The sequence below is a fragment of the Poecilia reticulata genome, chromosome 12 (genome assembly GCF_904066995.2).
Source record: "Poecilia reticulata chromosome 12, P_reticulata-male-v2, whole genome shotgun sequence".
Lineage (NCBI taxonomy): Eukaryota > Metazoa > Chordata > Actinopteri > Cyprinodontiformes > Poeciliidae > Poecilia > Poecilia reticulata.
Genome location: NC_088841.1, coordinates 6,588,374 through 6,609,658, shown reverse-complemented (window position 1 = coordinate 6,609,658; position 21,285 = coordinate 6,588,374). Strand labels below are relative to the sequence as shown.

Below are 21,285 nucleotides of genomic sequence, written 5' to 3'. Positions count from 1 at the left end.
CTAAGTTGTCACAGGCCTGTAAATGGCCCATTGATAACCTGGGTCATCTGAAAGGATGTCCTGTCATTTAGGCACAAATACATCCTCAGTGTGCATGGCATATGTTGGGATTGTTCCAAAGCAATTTGGAAGAACCCAGGGTGTTTAGAGGAAGCGGAGGAGCGCTACTGTTGTCGGACGCACAGAAAGTCCCTCATTATTTTATTGCAACTTTTATTAGTTTAACTCACAGCCACAAAAGCACTGTACAAACTTATCACTGAGTCGGACAATGACAGTAGGACACTGTTGTAAGACATAATCTGCAGCCGAGCTCAGTCATTGTACAGAGGATAGAGGAGGCTGGGAAGTGGACTGAGCCTCTACAGTCGATGCTGGAGTGCTTCCAGGGATTGTGGGTTTGAAGGGCTTTCCACACTGAGGTTACGGTCACTCTGGTCTTCCTCCTCTCTTGGTGAAGGATGTAAGAGTAAACCACATTCTGGACGGCCGGAGTGTTTATGTACACAGCGCAGTGTGTTTTTGATGTACTTCAGTAGTATTTAGCAGCTAGATCGAAAAGCACTTTGTTTCAGAAATGACAGATTCTCTTCAGCTTAGAAAGAGAATTTATTTGTTTCTTTCACTGACACATTGAGAAGTTATTGTGCAACTTGGCTGTCCCATTAAACAATCCATTTTTATTTTTTCCAATCCGTTTTACTCCTTAGAGCTGGAACCATTAACCAGCTAATTAATCAGATTGTAGATAAATTACATTAACATAGTTTTGTAGTGCCAATGACAACAAAACAAAGGGGGAAAAAATCCAGTATCGTATCGCGGATCACAATAAGAAAATAAAAACAGAAAATGTTTCCCCAAAGTCCTGGCCCTTTCTACAGCACATTAACAAGAACAACATTTCCAAACATAATACCAAGAGAACACAGAACGAATGCAAAAAGAAAATAAATATCTAAATGCACGCCACATTGAACGAAATTTAGCCAACCACAAAAATAAGATGGAAGAGACAAGATTTTACACGACAGTCAAACGGAATACAGTCTTGTGAAACTGGAAAACATACAGGGAAAAACTAGTGTATGCACATATCCAAGTCACACATGACTTGGATTTATCCAACCAAACATTCCACCTTCCCTTAAAAGGACAAATGATTACTGGAACACAACAAACAGTAGCAGACTGTGGCGGTTCATTCATTCATCACCCTGGGCGAGCTCCTCTTTCTATAAATCTTAGATACACAATCTTGGACCCAGAAAAAAAATAAACACAATATATTAATTGTATTTTGAGAAAACTAAGGATCTGCTTTTCCAAGATTGACTTGAGGCCCAAATAACATAAAAAAATGTTTATGCAGCTTCATAAACATAATACATGCTCTATAAATCTTTAAAAAACTACAACTGTGACTTAATCTTGTAGGTTGGCGGTAAACTTTAGCATCATTAACCAGTGATAGGCAAACTGCATTTTTCAAGGCCTGGTGTCCTGCAATTTTTACAAGTCTCTCTGCTTCAGCATATCTGGCTCTATTATTAGCTTATTAGCAGAACTTGACTGCATGCTAGTAAGGCAGTTTCACCGTTTAATTCATGTGCAATGGACAACGAACACATCTAAAAGTCTTCCCTCGAGGAACGCAGTTAGAGACCACTGCTTTACATGCAGTTTAAACCTGATGTGGGCCCACCTGGTAAGATCTTCTTGATCCCTCTCCCACCATCATCTGCTGGGAAGCCAGGTGCTTTGGCTCCACTAAGCGGTATGACACGGGTCAGTTAGGTTCGTATCACTATTTTGTCTGTTTTCACCGTAAAGGCGACCCATACAAACAACGTACAGCAACGTTCCTAGGCCCTCTTTGGATGTTGGCCCCCAGTAGAGGTACTGGTGTTGGACAACACAGTCCATCGACTGTAAGAAAAAAAAATGTCACTTGCTTACTATTATACTAGTGCATAACATTTGATGTCACACCAGTATGACACCATTTTGGCATTGGGTTTAACCCCACTTGCCCGCCAGTCAGCGGAGGCAGTACGCTGACTGGTGAAGGTAGCCTACCTACTCTGACAGGCGGAGGAAATGCTCCACTGAATATGCTTTACTATAGAATAGCATATCGAATTGCACCAACATTTGTGTGTGTGCAGCAGTATGGCCTAGCTATCCACCAGTCAGAGATTTGCGGCAGACTTTCTGTTTTTGGTAGAGCTTTGACCCAACATTACCAAATTTATTCAGCGCTGATTTCTCTGCAGTGTTGGCAAAGCTGTCATTACTGAAACGGCTTTCTCCATAGGCATTCCCTTAAAAATGTGAACATTTACCTCTAAGAACTGCCAATATATTCAACTTAAGCATGTTCTCAATCTTCAAGCAAAAGTTAGAAATTGTAAAACACCAATTCTGTGAAACTTGGACATCAGTAGACATCTCTTAAGTTATAGAGATTTCACTTTCAATTTACACTCTGTTCTGATACAGAATCTAACTAACTGTGATTCACTTTATGTCAGTAACAGCCTCCACACATGAGAGTAGAGAAAGGGTGGGCAATCCCAGGCCTCAAGAGCCGGTGTCTTGCAGCTTTTAGGTCCAACACACCTCAAACTGCAGGACACCGGCCCTCTAGGACTGGAGTCGCCTACCCCTGAAGTAGTTGGTGTTACATATTAGCTCTTAGATTTTGCATAGACAATGACTGGTAAGCTGAAAATTTTTCAAATTTGGTCACCAACCAATTTTTTGTGTGCATCCCTTACACCAGCCATAATATAAACCAGCACTGGTAGGAGTGATAGGTTTATATGGTCATGTAATGGTAAGTGTTAAAATAGAATTTAGTCTTTTTAGTTCAGAGATCGGTTTGGATATCAGGGAATCTGTGTACTGTCAATCGGACACCTGGCGTTTACCTCTGGATTGGCTTAAAGCATGTGGATCTGGTGGAATGTCACGTTCTGCATCTGTGTTATGGAACAGGATTACCTTCAGTGCAGCTCACATTTTCCCAGTCATCTTTATTTTCACATCTTTTTTTCTTTCTTTCCACTGCTTTGCCTTGCACATGTGCTTATACGCTGATTTTACTCTTTCCTTTTCACACGGCTTTCTACTTTTCCCAATTCCATGCCTCTCCACAGCCCCCCCCACCCCCCCTCCCATCCGAGCCTCCAGTTGCGCGCACGCGCTGCACAAACACGCACGGCATATTCAGGCAAAGACTCACCCTGTGTCGTGCAAGCTGTTAGTCCCGTCTCTCATTTATCTCCCTCCCTTTTCCTCTCCTTCCCTCCTGCCTTCCACCCCCCCTTCCCCAGAATGTTTGGATAGATCTAAATGGTGTGATTGTGACTGCTCTGCCGGTCGTCTGCCTCTGAGCGTCTTTGGAAAGTCTGACGTGAAGGGAAAAGGCAGAGGCAGAGAGAAAAAGGGAAAGGTTCTTCTGAACAACAAGGCATGGCGGCCCTCCAGAGAGTCAAATCCAGAGAGTCAAATCCAGCGTCATAAGTCTTCTCTCCATCCCTTTTCTCTTTATTCCTCTCATTCTCCCACACTCTCTTTTTAGGGCACCTATTCCCTGTCGAGCGTCCCATCTTCAGCGTGTTGTCTACAGTTTCTCTGTCCTTCTTTCTTTCTCTTCCTCTTAACCTCTAGTGGTCTGGTGGAGGCTGAACGAAGGGAGGGGGGCTTGCCACCACACAGGAGAGACAAAACCTCTAGATCTAGGACTCTCTTTTACCCAGGGAGGTGTCCTGTTGCGTTTTAGGCTCTTCGCCGTGGTTTCACATGTCGTGGCATTCAAAGAGCCCAGGTTAAAGAATGTGGGTCATTTGAAGTAGAAGCACTAAAGTGTGTTGTTTGCCAGTGAATGGGGCCTTCTCACGTTGACATGGTGAAAAGCGTGTGAATAAACACCAGCGCCTGGGGGGCATGCTAAAGTGTTTGGCTATATTCTTCTCTGTACCCCACCTATACAGGCCTGTTATTATCCAACACATGAATGGATCTCTGGGATTCACATTGGATATGAGCACCGGGCCGTTGGTAGCCAAGGTACCTTATCAAACTCTTGACAATAGAAGAAGTAGCTTCTGTTCTTTTGAACCTCGGGATGGCGGAGTAATTAAATTTGGCCAGCATGCTGCGCTGCATGTAATTTAGTTGGTGCATGTTTCCTCATCCTGTGCTCACGAGCTTATGTTGCTCCTAGTTGTGACCAGCTGCGTGGCTTCCTTAATTGCTTTCCCACAGCAGATGTTCAGATCAGATGGTTCACATTAAGTCATAGATTGCTCACACAAGGTTTCCTATGAAGATACGCTCTCGTCTTTTGCTGCCCCTTCGTCTGATGAGTTTAAGTGGGTGAGTCTGCATCGTGTGGAATCACAAAAAAGTAAATGAAAGCTCATGCCTTTCTCTTCTCTCTCTCCCCCCTCCACCCAATGTCTTTGTTGTCTCCCTGACCTTGATGATGCAGGTGGTTGTGGCAGCGCTGATTGTTTGCCACGCGGCAGAACCCCCAGCCCCTCAGAGGTCCGGAGAGGAGTACAGAAACCTCACTCTGAGAAACCAACTCAGGACATGTGTGGAGAATGAGCAGTACCTCCACCAAGGGCTTTGCTGCCTGAACTGCAAGCAGGGTAAGAAGGAGAAAAACTCTAAATACTCTAAGAGGAACTACTTACTGCCCTATTAAAAAACACACACAACAAAGAAGAATGCTCCACGTTCTCTAATCTAATCTCTATCTTAACTTGCTGAGCAACACTGTAAAGTGTTAGGAGTCTAAAATTACAAATTCACTCAGACTTTTGGAAAGATTTTAAACTCATCTTTAAGTGTTAAGAACAAAATTTGTTCTTAACATGATTTTCCATTAGCAGGTCGTCATTTCTGTTTTGTCGTTTTCAAACTCAAAAGGAAGAGCCTCTTAATAAACATTGTTACCTGGATTTGACTGGCTTCCTTAAAAAGTAGTGTCATTATTTTGTTGACTTTTTACAAACGAAGTGTAGGTCATCTTAAGCATCAATATTTTGTCCTTTTTCCCAATACAGAATCTAAAATGTGTCTTGCAAAATGATCTTGCAACTTCTGTGGCAGTAATTCTTTTTTTGTTTTTGTTATTTCAGAACCTATTTTAACATTCACACATGTAGGGAAACAGTCTATTAATTAAAATGTAAATTCAGCATAATTGTTCAATTTCACGCAATGTTTTGCTAATTAATCAACTAGAGATTTGTTACATTTTCATGGATTGAGACTGATGAGGAATTGGTAGTTAAAATATCTGAAATCTGTTTTGTTTTTTTTCTTCCTTATTTATTAATAGCGTCACATATAAAAAGCTCCTACCATTTTCAGTCTATTAATGGATTAACCAACTGTATTTATTCTGATGCCCGTTTTTGGAGTTGGAAAAAAATCTAATAAAATCAGAGATATATATACTTTACTGCTAATGGGGATAATTGTATTTTCCAGTGTTTCTTAAATCCAAAACCTTACTTGTGTACATTTTTAGACACGTAACTTTTTTTTTTCTTTTTTGTGGCGTAATCCTAAACCATAATGCAATTGGTTGAACTTGGAATCAGTGAGTCAGAACTCTGGAAACTGGTGTTGCCAGGAAAATCCTGATTGTTGGATCTCTAGGATTAAAAAGAGATCCCTCAACGTCACCAATAGCAATAAAACAGATGAAGGAAGACTGTAAAAAATATAAGTCTAAAAAAATCAACATGCATTAATAGATATTTAATTCTTTCAACTGAGAGATGTGGATAATCAGAAACACTGTCAGAACAAGAGGAACACAACAGTAAATTAATGTATTTTATATTCTTCTAAACCTAATAAGATGCAGCACAATTAAAGTAAAAAAATTATACAAAACTTAAAGAATTTGAAGTAAATAAAAATTAAATATAAACACAATCAAATAATGACATAAATAAAGCTACAACTGAAAAATAGAATTATGACACTAATGAGAAATGAAATAAATATATTCTAAAACTTTGTCTCCTTTGTACACCTGAGACAAATGCAAAATTATAAAATGTGTCCATTTTTTCCCCCTTGATATTATTCTTTTTCAGCCATCCTCAGTTATTCAGTAACCAGAACCACCGTAGTCAGAAGAGAGGGAAACGTTGTTCCAAACGTTTAGGGATTCTTGCATATTTTTCAAATAACTGTTTTCCCCCTCTTTGTTTTACAGACTATTTACAACTAGATGCTATAAGTAAATATAGTTTAGTGTCCACTTCATGTATTTTGAACTTTAATTGCTATAAATTATGTTATATTCCTCCAAACTCAGAAAAGTTTGGAAATGTTGTCCTCACCGCTCCGTCTGGAAATAAGGCATGACGGCCAGGAGCAGAAAGCCCGTCGCTCCGTCTGAGCTCAAGTACAAAATAAGTGGAAACTCCAGGGCTTGAAGACAGTGTTGTTTTTGAAGGTCCAAGTCATTAAAAGCACCAACCTTTTTAATTAATTACGTTCATAATGTGATCAACCATTTAACTTGTCCTGGGCCCGGAGTATATTTAGCCAGAAAGCAATTACTGTATTCTGGTGGCTTATTGAGTTATTTCATTTGCGATTCTCAATTCTGGGGAAAAAAACAAAACAATGTTTTTTGTCTATTATTGAGTTCATTTTTAATGTCCGTTTGTTTTCTTGTTCCTCTGGCTCTTCCAACGGCAACCTTCATCAATCAGCCTGTAATTTATGCAATTACATGCATTTGATTGATGAAAACTAAATCCTTGAGGACAGCTGATTTATTTCTGCGGGCCTCCATCGTTTGTTGACAGCAGCTACAATGCTTCACTCCTGCTTGTTTTCCCACTTGTTAATTAGTTCTTGTTAATTAGCTCATATTAATTAATGGAGGAGAGATTTGTTTTTCCAGTAACAAGTTATCTTTAAGTAACTGTGACAGTCGATCTGTCTCCAAGTAAAAAAAAAAAAAAAAAACATTTCTAACTGAAGATGTCTGTGCTCCGTGTTGCGTCTTCCCCCTGTGCCCCAGTCTTTTTTCTTTTTTTTTCTTCCCCTCCCATTTGTACATCAGATAAATCCTGAAAACACATGAGAATCAAGTGGTTTTATTCATGGCATGCTTGAGCTGATCGTAGAGATGATAAGTGCAATAATCCAGCAGAGCGAAGTAGGTCAAATCACTTTGTAGTTCGCTCAATCGCTCCCTCTTATAGCGCTTGTGACACGAACACTTCCTGAACATAAAAAAAAAAGAAGAAGAAGACATGTATAACATAGAAACTTCTGTTCCCTCTGTTTAGGATTGCTTTACCTTAGGGTTGTCTCGCACTCTGGAATATCATGCTGTGGTGTGACCTGTTTCAACAGGAAGCGCGTCTGTATAATGGAGCTGTTATTCACAGGACAAGACATTTAGTTAAGTTATATTTGTGATGTGATGAGTTGTGGTCTGATTGTTTTCTTATTTTATTTGCAGGAACGTTTGTGCAGAAGCCCTGTGAAGCTGATCTGGAGGAAGGAACCTGCGTGTCCTGTGAACACGGGCAGACGTACACTGAGCATCCGAATGGGATGAGCCGCTGTCTGCCCTGTACACACTGTCGCCCGGGTAACCAAGTTCTCCGTTTCTTTACGAATGTATCATTGATTATTAATCGGTCAGTGGAATATAACTTTTTATTAACCAAGAATTAAAATGTGTATCTTCAAATTAGTTGAAGGAGGAAAAAGTCAGATGAATTGGTCATAATTGTTTTTAAATTGGTCAAAGTTCTAAGCATTGTAGCTAGCTAATGTTGCTAACTTAGAAAAAAGCCTGTCTGGACAAATTTTAGCAAACAGCAGTCAAAATATTTTTTCCAGTCTCCTTGCCATGATGCAATCAGTCCATAATTTATAGCATAATTGACCTATGTCAGTATCTGTCCGTTAAGTAAAACTGGGTCGATATTAATAACCATTGTTTATTTCCATATTGTTGTCTTCTGTGTATTTGCATTGGGAGAGGAGGGTGTTTTATTTGTTGGGTGATATGACAGCGATGCAGTGCAGGATTGTAGGGTGATTAACTTAAGCAGTTAAGTTAAACTTTTTATGGTCTTAAAGAAGTAAGGACATGCATACAATATAAATAATATTGGTTATCAGCAATAACAGCAATATTAATATCGGATATTGATATTGGCCCAAGTTTTCAAATCAGTGCATTTTTTACAATTCATATCAGGAAGAGAAGCAACAAGGGTCACAAAGGAGAATATGGATAACAGTTTTATTATGTAAAAACGTTGACAAAATGTTTGATTAGGATCTTGGATTAGCTGTTAGCATGTTTAGCATCTCTAATTGTATGCAGCTCTCTTTGTGCTAATCCCCTAAAGGCTACCAACATTTATAAATCAAAAATGTTTTCAGACACTAATGGATAAACCAGACTAGCATCTTCCCCTCAATGAAAATCTGACATGATTATCTGGAAAATACTTTCCATTCTAAAAGGTTTTGTCAGCTTTTGCCAGAAAGGAATACTGTCTAAAAAAAACTAAACTGAATTTTTTAACTATGCGTAGATTTGCTTCAGGTCACCAGCTGATTTCTTTACACTTCTAAATTATTTCATTGGATTTTCTTATCTTATTTACATTTCCATTTAGGCACTAAACTAGACTAAACTTTTTTTTTTTTTTTTTTTACTGTATTTCCCTTTTTCTGAGAGCAACTAGCTCCAAAATCCCAGCGTGCTTTAAAACGTGGAGGGGAAACAAAACAAAAAAGAACTGACACCTATCTGAATCTCCCCTCCATTGAATCCTTTGCCTTTTTTTTTTAAGAAAAAAAATCAGATAACCACAGAGTGTTCTAAAGATCCTGCTTGTCAAAGATGTATTGTTTTAGGAAAGCTGATAGCTCTTTGTCTGTGGCCTGCGCCTTTCACATCCACAGCTGAAAATGGGATCTTATGATGTTACACGGAGCAGCAGGGCGTGTCTTTGTTGTTTTTGTTTCCCGGCCTGAATGCGAGCGTGTTACTTGTCTCGGGAAGGTTTTGCCTGTGTGTCCGTCTTACCTGGCTGAACTGGGTGTGGCTGCGCGTCATTGTCCTCCCCCATACTGGGCGTCTTTGTGTCCGATGAAAGGCAGCAGCCACAGAAAAGAGAATACTGTTACAGGTTGTGTTTTGTACTCACTTATTTTACTTTTAAGGTTAAGTTTTGGGGTGTGTTTTGTTTTGTTTTTCACCCAGATCTTTTTAATGCCTTTCATAATCTTGTGACACTAAAATAAAAAAAAGGGGGAAAAAAAGTCAAGTTTAAACTTTTAAGTCCCACATTGCTTTGTGGAGTGCTTGCACTTATTCTGAATCACGCTGCGATGTGAAACACTTAAGAACTTCCTGTTGGGAGCTGCTGTTGATTTAATTAATCATTTATGGTGTCACATGAATGAACTTTGCTGTAGTGTATTTTGTACTTGGTGCCAGTCCATTTCACCATGTAATATTTCAGACCTCAGTTGAAATCAGTCAATTAAAATAATAATGATAAAAAACAGGAAAAAAGTTGCTTTTGGCGCATCAACCTGATTCTATAACACAGACTCACGTGGCTTAGCGTTCATGACGGTTTAATGTAACTGAACTCCTTATTCGGTGACTGCGCTGCAACTTCGGTTTTCCTTTTTATTTATTGATTTTCACCAAGCTGGTAATCATGTTTTTAGCTCATGAGCTTGTTTGTGTTGTATTAAAGCATCACATCACCAAGCTGACGTCCATCAATCCGTCTCCTCCATGACACATTTCTATTGGAAAAACTCTAGTCTGTGTGCTTCAGGGAAGGAAACAAAACACTGAGTGTAAAGGTCCACCACTGGTTTTAAACAACAAAACACTAGGGCACAATGAAACCTGAATTATAGCTTGATCACATTAGGGAGAAGGCAAACAGTTATGACTAAATTCACCAACAATGTTGGGGCTGGAGCTGTGAATTTCAGCTGACCTCACTATTCCATCTGATTGTGACTCCTTAGCTCAATACGTCTGTGTGTTCTTTCCTCTAAGCACACACACACCCGTGGTACTCTTCCACTCGTCGTAATGTTAAAATCACAAACTTCATAGAGTTTTCTTTTTATTATTATTACTTTTTTTCTTTTTTTTTTTTTATGTGATGGACCTCGGGTTTCTAAAGTCGGGGGTCATGACTCACTGCTCCAGACTTTTAGTGGAACAAGTTTACTTTCCCAAAAAAAGCATGACCTTAAAAGTAACAATGGCCGGCGTCCTCCTCGTTTCCACACCAATAACTCGTCTGTCCCGTCGTTAAGGAGCGAGCGGGGAGCGACTCCGGTCCAAGCGCCGTTAATACCGGAACGTTCAATGACATTTTATGAAAAAGGAGTTCAAACCGTAGAAGTTTTATGTCAGAAAACTTAAATGGATTAGAAAACCATAATCCTCCTCCTGTGGCTAAAGGCTACTATGACAACTGGAATAAATTGAGAATATTCAAAGTAATATTTTTGCAGAAAAATTCCCCCTCTTTACTCTCACACTCCTAAATTAATGTCATTTATTTTCAAAAGTCACCTGAGCATAGTTTAATTCTAGTTACAGCTACAAATATGTTTGTATAGTATATTTATTTTGTGCTCAAACATCCAGACACATTCATAGATGATATGCAAATCAGTAGACAATCTGGGATTCAGTGCCCTGCCCAGAGGCACATCAAACCCACAAGTTTTGGTTTGCAAAACTGCTACTCTACCCACAGAGTCACAGTCAGAATCGATCAAATGTTTTTACAAAATAACATCCATAAATTAAATTGTACCTGAGATTTTTGTAGTTTTTTTTTTTTTTTTACAGTACTGGAAAACTGCAAAATAAGTACACAGTGCAAAATGGTTCAGTACTGAAAACTCACCAAACCACTAATATTAGTAGGGGTTTTTATTTATGAGCCATCAACTTTTTTTTTTTTTGCTTGCTTCTGTGCCAAAGTAACTAGTCCACGTTTCTGCAACCTTCTGTTGCAGAAACGGATTCATACAATGAATCCGTATGAAGAAACAATTTTCTGTGGTATATTAAGACTAATCTCCACACCAACAGGTTTTTCTTTCTTTTTTTAACGTCACTTTGACGTAACTTACCTGTAGAAAGTTTTCTTTGTACAGACCAGAAGGATCATAAATTGACAGTATGCTGGGGTTTTTTTTTATTAAGAAATGTTTGCAATGCATTTCATTACCATGAAGCCACAAAAACTGTTAGCATTCCTGTTTTGTTTTGTTTTGTTTTTTCTTATTGTTTTAATGGGACATATTTTCACGGTTAATCAGTTGTTGTTTTCCAAAAGTTTGTGGCTCCCTCAATTGTCAGATGCTGGAGGGCTTACGTGCCTCGGCACTTAACAGCCATGCAGTAAATGACATTTTCCCTGCAGTCCTTTAAGGCGTATATGCCTTAAGAAATGCAGTGGAACAAAACCAGCAACTGTTCTGCTTTGGTGCAGAGTAATTTCATTTTTATTATTATACATTACCCAAACGATAACAGTGAAAGACGTTGGCTATCCCATGAGCGGCGGTTGTGGAGCGAGTCACAAAACGGCGGTTGTGTTCTCTGCGTGACCGTAAGGAGTCTGTGTTTCACTCTGACAAGAACACGCTCAAATACAACATGTTTACTGTTCCACAATTTGCTTCTGCGACTGTTAAGGTGAAACAGACCGTATTCTGTCTTTTTAAAGCCAACATGCTCTTGCAGCTGGAATATTGGCAAGCTCGTTAGTGTGACCACAAGCCTGATTGCTAACGGCAGGACAAAAGGGCAGATATTAGAGAAATGGTGTTGAGGAATGAGAAAAAACTGACAAGAAGGCCGTGTTTTAACTTTGTTTCATTTAATAACGGGAGAAAATTCCAGTAAAGGAATGGAAAGATTACAGATTTCATAAACTGCTCGGGAATAGATTTTTTTTTTCTTTTTAAATTTGCAGACACAGCCGTCTTACTTACTGAAGCTGGGGGTTAATAGAGGTGAACTTTTTTTTTGGTTGTTTTTTTTTTGTTTCTAGAATTTTCACGTAACCCGTTTAAAAAAGCTGCAGCTGCTGTCATTTATGTTCCCAAAGTTTCTCATATTCCTGCTAAAGTGAGCAGAAAGAAGGAAACCTAATTGTCACGCTTATCCGTTTATGGAAAAAGTCACAGCACGGTTACAAACTGGCTATAAATTAGCTAAAAAAAAAAAGAAGCAGAAAATCCAACAAAGGTTTCTCTTTGTTGCTCTCTTACTCATTAAGTCCTGAACATGCATCAACAGGTTAGACGTAGTTGACTCAAGCAGAGGTCGCACACACTCACATGACCAATTTGATTTGGAGTTGGAGGTTTTGACACTTTTTCCACAATGTTTTACCATTTTTTTCCCCCTACAGACGAAAGAGTAATCACTGCCTGCACGACCACAGCCGACACCAAGTGCCAGTGCAAGCCAGGCACCTTCTGCGTTCCTGACCAGGCCTGTGAGGTCTGCAAACGCTGTGCCAGGTGAGTGCTGCTCAAACATTTACAGCTTTGTCACCTTTTAGCCATTAATTTGTAGATTGCAGTACCTTGCAAAGTATTTGTACGTATTGAACTTTTCCACTTTTTGTCACTTTACAAGCACAAACGTTTTTGTTTTTCTTTGGGATTTTATGCGTTTGAAGAATCTGAAGTAGCTCCTAAATGGCTTTGTAAAAAAGATCTAAACTTGCTGCTGTGCTTTTTTTAATCACCCCCCTGTGATAAGAGACCGCTAAATGAAATCACATATAGCGTCGTTTAATTAGTAAATAGACGCCCTGTGCGGCTCAAGATAAAAACCTGAGCCCGAAAGAGAGATTGCAAAAACGGCTCCACATCACCGTGACAACACAATCTCCACCACAGTAGTACATAGTGGTGGCAGTATCATGCTGCGGAGGTGGTTTTAATAAACAGAGAGTATAGAGCTGATCATGTGCTCAGAAACCAGACACCTATCACATGAGTTTAAGATACTTTTTATAAAATTGGCAAAAAGTCTGACAATAAAATCCATGGCAACCAATTCACTTCAGAAGCCACCTAATAACTCCACCTGGAAGTTAATATCTGTGAAGGATTAACAGTTTTTCAAGACCATTTGTGTAAAAAAGAGCATATTCGAAGAGTGAAGAATACATACAAATATAATTTCAGAGTGGATAATATGCAAGACTGCTGATTAGATTAGTGACGGGTCACCTTCAGAAGTATCAGAGAATAATTTACCTTAATGTGATTCTCATTGCATTTGCTTTACTTCTACTACATTGCAGGTGCAAAGCCGGTGAGGAGGAGGTGAAGAGCTGCACGCCCTTTTCCAACACTGTGTGCCGAAAACGAGACCCGTCCCCGACCGAGACGGTAACGCCTCGGTCTCCTCCGGTTCCTGATCCGCCGACAAACACCTGTAAGTTTCACACATCCTGTCATGGAACGTTAATCGCCACCCAGACGGGAATTTGTCTCATCTGAAACGATCTCTTCCAGGGTTTCTTGTATTAATGGTCTTGATCTGCATCATGGTCATTGTCATCTTCGCCGTTATTTTGTGGTTCCTACGGAAACAGCACTCATGCGATGTACCATGTAAGTCCGTGTCACATTTTATAACTCAACAACATTTAGCTAACTTTTTTTTTTCCAACACGATTTTCTTGCTTTCAACAGGGTTTAAAAGCTCTTGTGAATCGAGTGAAATTGTAAAGATTCCCATCGTAAGTTCCATCTGATTGTACTTTTTTTTTTTTGATATGTACCTCCAGATAGCGTGAAATAAAACCAACATTCACCTAATTTTTTATTTATTTTTTTTCTCCCCCCCTTCCTTCTCGGTTAGGATGAGAGTGGAGCCACTGCGGAGGAGAAGCAGAACAACCAGAACGCGGGCCTGGAGGGCGAGGAGCCCCGCCCAGAGTCACGGCCCCTGCTGCAGGAGACGCAACCCGTGATGACCAAGGCCTGCCCGCCTCTGGAGGACGAGGACCGCGGACTGGGCGACAGTTTGCCCAACACCACCAGCTCGTCCCAGACCAGCCTGTCGGCGCTGCCCACCGCTGCCTCCCCTGGCTGCACCCCGCACCACAGCCCCGCCGGCTTCAGGCAGCTGCCTGCAGACACGGTGAGAGCAGCAGAATCAAACATCTTTCTTTTATTTAATGCACATCAGCAGGCAGGCATCACGTGACAACCCAAAACCTCAAAGTACTTTATTGGGATTTTGTGCAACAGGCCGTCACAGTGTAGTGCATTATTTGTGAAGCAGACCGAAAAGGATGCATTTAAGCGTTTTTGTACAAATGAACCTGTCTGGCAGGAGTTTGTGTTCAGCCAGTCATACTTGGGGATGCACAGATCCACTTTTTCTGCACTTCCGGTACCGATACCCGAGATTTACTGCTTGCAGAAACAGAAAAAGTATAAACACAGTTGACTTAAAATATAATTTTTTTTCCTGAACACAGACATAAATGTACAGAATTACACATTTATTTGATAACTCTGCACCAGCACAGCACACTTAAATACACCAACAGCTTCACAAGCTTGGTGAAACGTAAAAACAACTTTAATTTGTTCAGTTAGGAGTCTATCGGCCAATGTAACGTAAATAATAAAGAAACTGAAACTGACAAAAAAAGTTGACTGGTCTTGGTCAAACATGTAAAAACTCAACTGCAACAAACCTTTCAAATGGTTCAGAAAGAGCAATTAGGAATTTTAAATATAATGTAAAATAAATAATGCATGATGTCGCTCAAGGGAAAAAGCATAGAATTAGACTGACTAGATCTACAGTTATGCATCAGACACATTGTCACCAATATCCAATCTAGATTTTTTTATATATATATATATATATATCAGGACCGATACAGATATTGATATTGGATCGGTGCATCTTTCCCTCTTGCTATAATGGCCCTTAAATAAAATAAAACGGCACAATCCAGTTTTCTTTAGAAGCTACACAATCAGTATATTTAGTTCATCTGGCTGTAATTTCTCCTCTGTAAATCCAGCTGCTCTGTTAGGGCCTCAGAGGTTTGGTGGAGAACATCAGTGAACAAACGGCGAGCAGGTCAGGGACTCAGTGCTGGGGACATTTAAAGCAGGTTGGGGTTGTGAAACAGTGTGCCGAGTTTGGAACATTTTCAGTCCACAAAGATGTGGAGAAAACTCCCAAACTGACTCATCGGACGTGGGGAGAATTAGTCTTTTCTTTTAGTTACATGTATCAAAGTTGCCAAGGCCTTCTGAGCTCCGAAGCCTAAAATTATTCCAAGAAAAGGGTGTGGGTGGCAACAGGTGGTTTGTTTCTGGAATGCACTGTCAACCAGATTGTTTGAAAAATAAATGCCATGATGTTTCTAGAAAAATAAAGACAAAATGCTAACGAAAAAAATTCTTACAACATGGGTGAAAATGAAACTTTCACCCATGTGAAAGTTTCATTTTAAACCTTTACAGGTTTAAAAAGTGGTTAAAAAATATCATTTTAAAAACCTCCAGACTTTTGACAAACATCTCCACCAAATTAACGGGAGGGTCTAAAAATTACCAAATCCAAAAATATGATTCACAGATTTTGGTCCCAAACTAACTTAAATATGTTCCAAATTGATAGAAAAAAACACAAAATTGATAAAAGTTATGATTTACAAAAATTCTACATTAACAGCCACAGCAAAAGTAGAGGAACCAAAAGAAATGGACGCCTCATTTTGTAATTTTGTACAACGTATTCTGCTTCTGTGTTGTTCTACTTTACATTAAATCAATCTTTTAAAAAAAATCCTAATATGCTTGGAAGTTTGTGATTGTAAAGAAGCAAAATGCTAAAAAAAAAAAAAAAAACTTTAAACACTTTTGCATTCTATGTTTTCTCCACATATTTTCTTATATATGGATTTTTCTTCTTCATCTTTCTACAGGATGACCCTCTTGGACATCGATTGCTGCCACTGCTTGGTAAGACGGATCTCCATCATTGTTTCCTGTTGTTTTGCACCAACACAAAAAAACAGCGCAGCACAGCAACCCAGGCCAGATCGCAGAGAAGTCAAGAAGCAAAACATCTCTGCAAGATCTCCCACTTTAGTGCTTGATAGACTGCTGATCTCATGATAGTCAGGCCTGATCTGAGCCTGCAGGGCTTTAAAACATTCTGCTTTTGTTTTTCTCTCTGCTGCCGTTTCTCCTGCTGAATTGAAGAGGACATATCTTAGAGTTTGATCTTGCATTGATTGTTTTAAATCGACATCCTTTGAAGGGAAATGCACTTAAATGCTCTGACTCTACATAGCAGACAAGAGAGTTAACTTCTGATGTGGCTATGGAGAATTTCACTTCTAATAATACCAAGCTATTGTAGGTGAGCACGAAATACTGTTGTGGTGTCGCATTCAGTGCTATTAGAAACCATTTGCCCACTTAAAGATTTATTTATTTAGTTTCATTTGTCATGTTTCAGGTCAATAACCACATTTTAATGTCACACAAAGACAACCACAGTGTTCTGCCTCAGTGTTTACTAGTGTTTGTTTTGCTCTCATTGCAAAGGGTCGGAGAAGTCCCTCAGGAAGAGCTTCGACTTGTTCGACGAATACCTGGACGTGCGGATCCACAACAAGTTCTTCCGACTGATCGGCATCAGCGACAACCACATTCGGATCGCCGAGAGCGGCGCCCCTGGCGACAAGGTGTACGAACTGCTGAAGAACTGGATGCAGAGGCAGGGGCTGAAGGCCGACATCAACGACCTGCTAGAGGCGCTGCTGAGCATGGACCAGCGGCGCTCGGCCGAGTGCATCGCCCACGCCGCCCTGAGGAGAGGCTACTACAAGCACGCCGACACCCCCTGAAGCTAAAGAAGCGAACGCCAACGCTACTCGCCACCGGAACAAACTACAGCTGCCGTCGGTGGAACTCCGTGTCTCACAGAACAGGGCTTACCTCCTTTTTTTGTGGCTGTTCAGCCATGCTTTAAAAAGCCAGTAGTTTTTCTTTCAAAAACAAATAAAAACAACAAAAAAACTAAAACGAAGCATAAAAAAGGGGAAAGTCAAGACACACCGATCAGTTGTTGACTACTCGCCAAATGCTGAAGCAAACAAAAAACCAAAAACGTTCAAATATGCTTTCGATGTAAGCCTGAAAGGCTTCAGCTGTTGCTTTCTGACACATTTGGATGTTCTCGGCTGTCGGTGAAGAGGCCAGACACTGAAAGCACAGAAGTCTCCAGCCGTGTCCCACCCAAGTCAGGAGACACTATCGGCCGGAGAACTGGGGGGGGGGGGACGAGGATAATATACACTGGTTTGTAGGAGCGGCATGGCATGTGTCGCTAATACCGTGCCTGTTCTATGCACTGATACCTGGTGGCACATGTAGAACTGAAAGCAGGTCAAGTTTCAATGGGTTCTGTAGATTCAATCCTCACCGCAAATATCAGTCCATGAATACTTTTCTTCTCTAACGGTGGAAAACATTCACAAATACTAACATCCATCCCTACTAATGACGTATTTACCTCTTGATCATTGTTTTTTTTTTCCTACAGCTTCATTGTGTTCCTCAAAGTGTGTTCTAGTTGTGTCCGCGGTCTTTGTGTGTTCAGTGTTCTCACTTTCAAACACTGTAGAAGGAACTTACAGGACGTTTCCAATCGGAGCATGGTTGCCTCGACGTTTCCGTGGCGACCTGGAGAAGTTCAGAGGTCATTCTATTTATTGTCATATTTATTGAGATGATTATTATCTGTGATTATTTATACCATTGCCAAAAACAACCCTGAAAACACACGGTCATTGAGACTCCCTGCAGGGCAAAAAAAAAGAAACGACTGAGATCAAATCCTTCCATGTTCAAAAACGACAAAAAAAATGTAGCATTTTTTTTTTTTTTATAATTATTTTATTTTCCTGCTTGTCAGACTAGGTTCAGAACGACAATCCGGCGTTGCACATCAAGTGTGATCCGTGTGTCTTTTTTTTTTTTTTACATCAGCAAGGTTCAGCTGGTTGACAGAGCGGAGGTTTTGATGAAGCCTTAAGCAGAATGTATCTCGACGAATAAAATTTTCATTAACTTTGGACGTTCAACCCGTTTTCGGCTAACCGACTGAACGCGTGACCCGTCGTCCGAATCCACGATACAGGGGGCAGGTTACACGGCGTTTCCTGGAGACGCAAGATGAAGGAAATCTTTTCTGGATATAAAAATAAGCTCAAATTTTGTGTTTTAAAAACTCACCCTTTGTGCATACATGCATGTGCATCCACAAGCCTTAGAAATGTATTTAAATGTGCAGATGGATTTAGAAACCAAAGTGAATATAATGAGTTATGGAACTGCTCATCAACCAGAAACAGGTTGGCTTTTTTTTTTTTTTTCTTGTTTATGCCCATTTTTTGTTTCCTCCATACCGTTATGTAAAAAGCACAGACTTAAGAGTTATATATTGTTGCTGATGAGTGATGCTACAGTGCTGGCACTGCCATCTATTGACAAAACCATGAAACTGCAGCTTGCATCCGTTTCTAGTTACTCTACACGCCCGTCCTGGATTATTTTTCCGTGTCTGTTGCATCCATTTTTCAGCTGAATTGTCCTGTTGGCCTGATGCAGCAGAGCAGGGGAAATGATTCAATTCTCTTGTTTACTCCATACCACATCGTGTGTGTGTGTATGTGTGTGTCTGTAGATTTTAATATCTCTGTTTTTATATGCTTTTAGTGCAAGTCTAAGATGTTCAGTTAATTTCCATTAAGTTCTGTAATTGCCAGATTACCGTTAAGCCATTTTTTCTCCCCCCTGAGTTGTCATGGATCTTTAAATACAAAGTGATGTAAATACAACAAAGCTGTTTTTACATTAAGTTCAAATAAATGTTTTGTACAGTTGTAAATGTAAAACGAGTGTTTTAATTGCTGCTTCTCTGGAAAAAGCATCACCAGTTGCTTGTTTTTGTTTGTCTTTGGTTTTTTTCAGGATTCACAGATGTTAATGCTTTCACAGCTCTACCAATTATCTTGTCTCTTAGTGGCATTCTTGGTGTGTTCTGTTAAATAGAAGGTTGGGTAAGAGTTTAAATCGGTCTTCACTATTTGGTTATTACAGAAATATCTCAGACTGGTTCTTAATTAAAAGAAACATGTAAAATCACACCACTTGATATAGAAGTCCTCTTATGCTTTACTGCAATTAAAGCATCTCGTGTTTCTGACATTTTTTCACATCTACAGATGTCCTATCAGTCAGATCGGATGCAGAATGTCTGCAAACAAACATCAGGTTTAGGTCGGTAAGCCTCATATTTGTGCCAGGCCGGGAATCGAACCTGCGACAGCCACGTTGAGGACTAAGGCCTCCACACATGGGTTGTTCTTAACCCCTGTGCCACCACAGCACACCCAATCCCTTTATACTTGAGAAATTTAAAGGCTAGTCTGTTAGCCTACTTGTCGTGGCAACAGTGTTCCACCTGAGCTGTTTTCTCTTGCTTTCTTAATTACCTCCAGTGACTTGCTTAATCCTTGCAAGTTAAATGGGTGCATTAGAAGTAAAATGGATGAAAACAGTGATGAGAGAAAATCCATTTGTCCATTTGTTTTTCTCTAAATTCGTTTTTATTTGTAATATTTTTTGGTCAAAATTGCTGAATTTACGCATTGCCTATTGAAATACAGAAAGAAGACCGGAGCGAGGCAGTGCAGTGATGTGCCTCGCCTCTGGTGGCGCTGTGTCACAAAGTGAATGAAGGCAGGCAGTTGGCGCATGCTCATTGCTGTTCTCTTAATATCGCCAATAGTTTGGTTACACTAGTTACACATATTGTGAATATACTGACGTTCCACAACATATCTTATTTGTTGTGGAATATATTTAATATTTAATGAATGTGTGTGACATGTTTAGTCTTCACGATCGGCCATTAATGTGCAGTGAAAATGCGCAGTACAGTACCTAACTGATAGGGGGCGGTGCTGAGTCCCATAGACGACAGGTGTTCTACGCATGTAAAGGACGGAAAACAATCGCAAAAATGGAGAAAATGCCACTGGAATAGAAACGTTCAAGGCCACTCTTCTCTATGCCTGTCAGTTTGGGGGTGGGGGGGGGTAAATGAAAGGAAAATGAGACAGAAACGAGGACTTATGTTATTTTATTTTTTACATCAGAGCGACGTGAAGTAAAAAATAACATTTGTGGGAAAAGGATAGGTACGGAAGCGCATTGCTATCACGCAAGAAAAAAAAAATTCAAGCGCTATCACGTTATAACGTGATACGTATCTTGTTAAAACGTGATACATATCACGTTAAAACGTGATACTATCTTGTTAAAACGTGATACATATCACGTTATAACGTGATACTATCTTGTTAAAACGTGATATGTATCTTGTTAAAACGTGATATGTATCTTGTTAAAACGTGATATGTATCTTGTTAAAACGTGATAAGTATCTTGTTAAAACGTGTTATGTATCTTGTTAAAACGTGATATGTATCTTGTTAAAACGTGTTATGTATCTTGTTAAAACGTGATACGTATCTTGTTAAAACGTGATAATTTTATGTCCAGGAAGTGGCGATATTATGCTAAGCTTTTACAGTGGCTAACATGAATTGGTCAGGTTTCCCTTCATGTTTGGTCTACGGATACGGATGCTGCTTTGCACTGTGGTTAAAACCATTAATAGCATGCTACTCTGAGCAGGATCCTAAATAGAACGGGGCTGCACAGAAGGAAACGTCAAGTTGGCTTCCGATTTTAGCTTCTGATTCGGGAAATGGCTAAAGAGCGATTAGAACGGAGGCTCAGATGTATTTGCTGAACATTTTCTGTTCAGATTTCTTTTTTTTAACAGTACACTTGCTGAACAACGGCAACGGCTGTTCGTAACCAAGCAACCGAAATCAACAGAAGGCTAGATAGTGGCAAAAGACAAAACTAGATCCTGTTAAGCATTCTTCAAAATAAAAGACTTCCTCTCAAGTTAAAATGCATCCCTGTAAGAAACAATAGCCAAACAGAAAGGCAGGTGCTCTAGGACAAAATAAATGAAAGAAAACAGAAGGCTAAAATAATAACAAATATTGTAAATGTGATAGTTCATTTATAATGCATTCCAGATACGAAAAGGTTTTTAAATCTCTCATGTTT

The 21,285-nt window shown here is 39.8% G+C and overlaps 1 protein-coding gene across 1 annotated transcript in view; it reads left to right on the top strand.

Moving 5' to 3' along the window:
- Positions 1 to 19,031, top strand: part of tnfrsfa (tumor necrosis factor receptor superfamily, member a) — a 29,682-nt gene extending 10,651 nt beyond the window's left edge. Inside the window, exons 2-10 of the mRNA XM_008423498.3 lie at positions 4,499 to 4,661; positions 7,514 to 7,645; positions 12,486 to 12,597; positions 13,392 to 13,525; positions 13,606 to 13,704; positions 13,786 to 13,832; positions 13,955 to 14,236; positions 16,050 to 16,086; positions 16,678 to 19,031. Of these exons, the coding sequence (XP_008421720.1) occupies positions 4,499 to 4,661; positions 7,514 to 7,645; positions 12,486 to 12,597; positions 13,392 to 13,525; positions 13,606 to 13,704; positions 13,786 to 13,832; positions 13,955 to 14,236; positions 16,050 to 16,086; positions 16,678 to 16,979 (1,308 nt within the window). The 3' untranslated portion in view covers positions 16,980 to 19,031. The remainder of the gene's footprint in view (positions 1 to 4,498; positions 4,662 to 7,513; positions 7,646 to 12,485; positions 12,598 to 13,391; positions 13,526 to 13,605; positions 13,705 to 13,785; positions 13,833 to 13,954; positions 14,237 to 16,049; positions 16,087 to 16,677) is intronic.
- Positions 19,032 to 21,285: the final 2,254 nt, after the last annotated feature.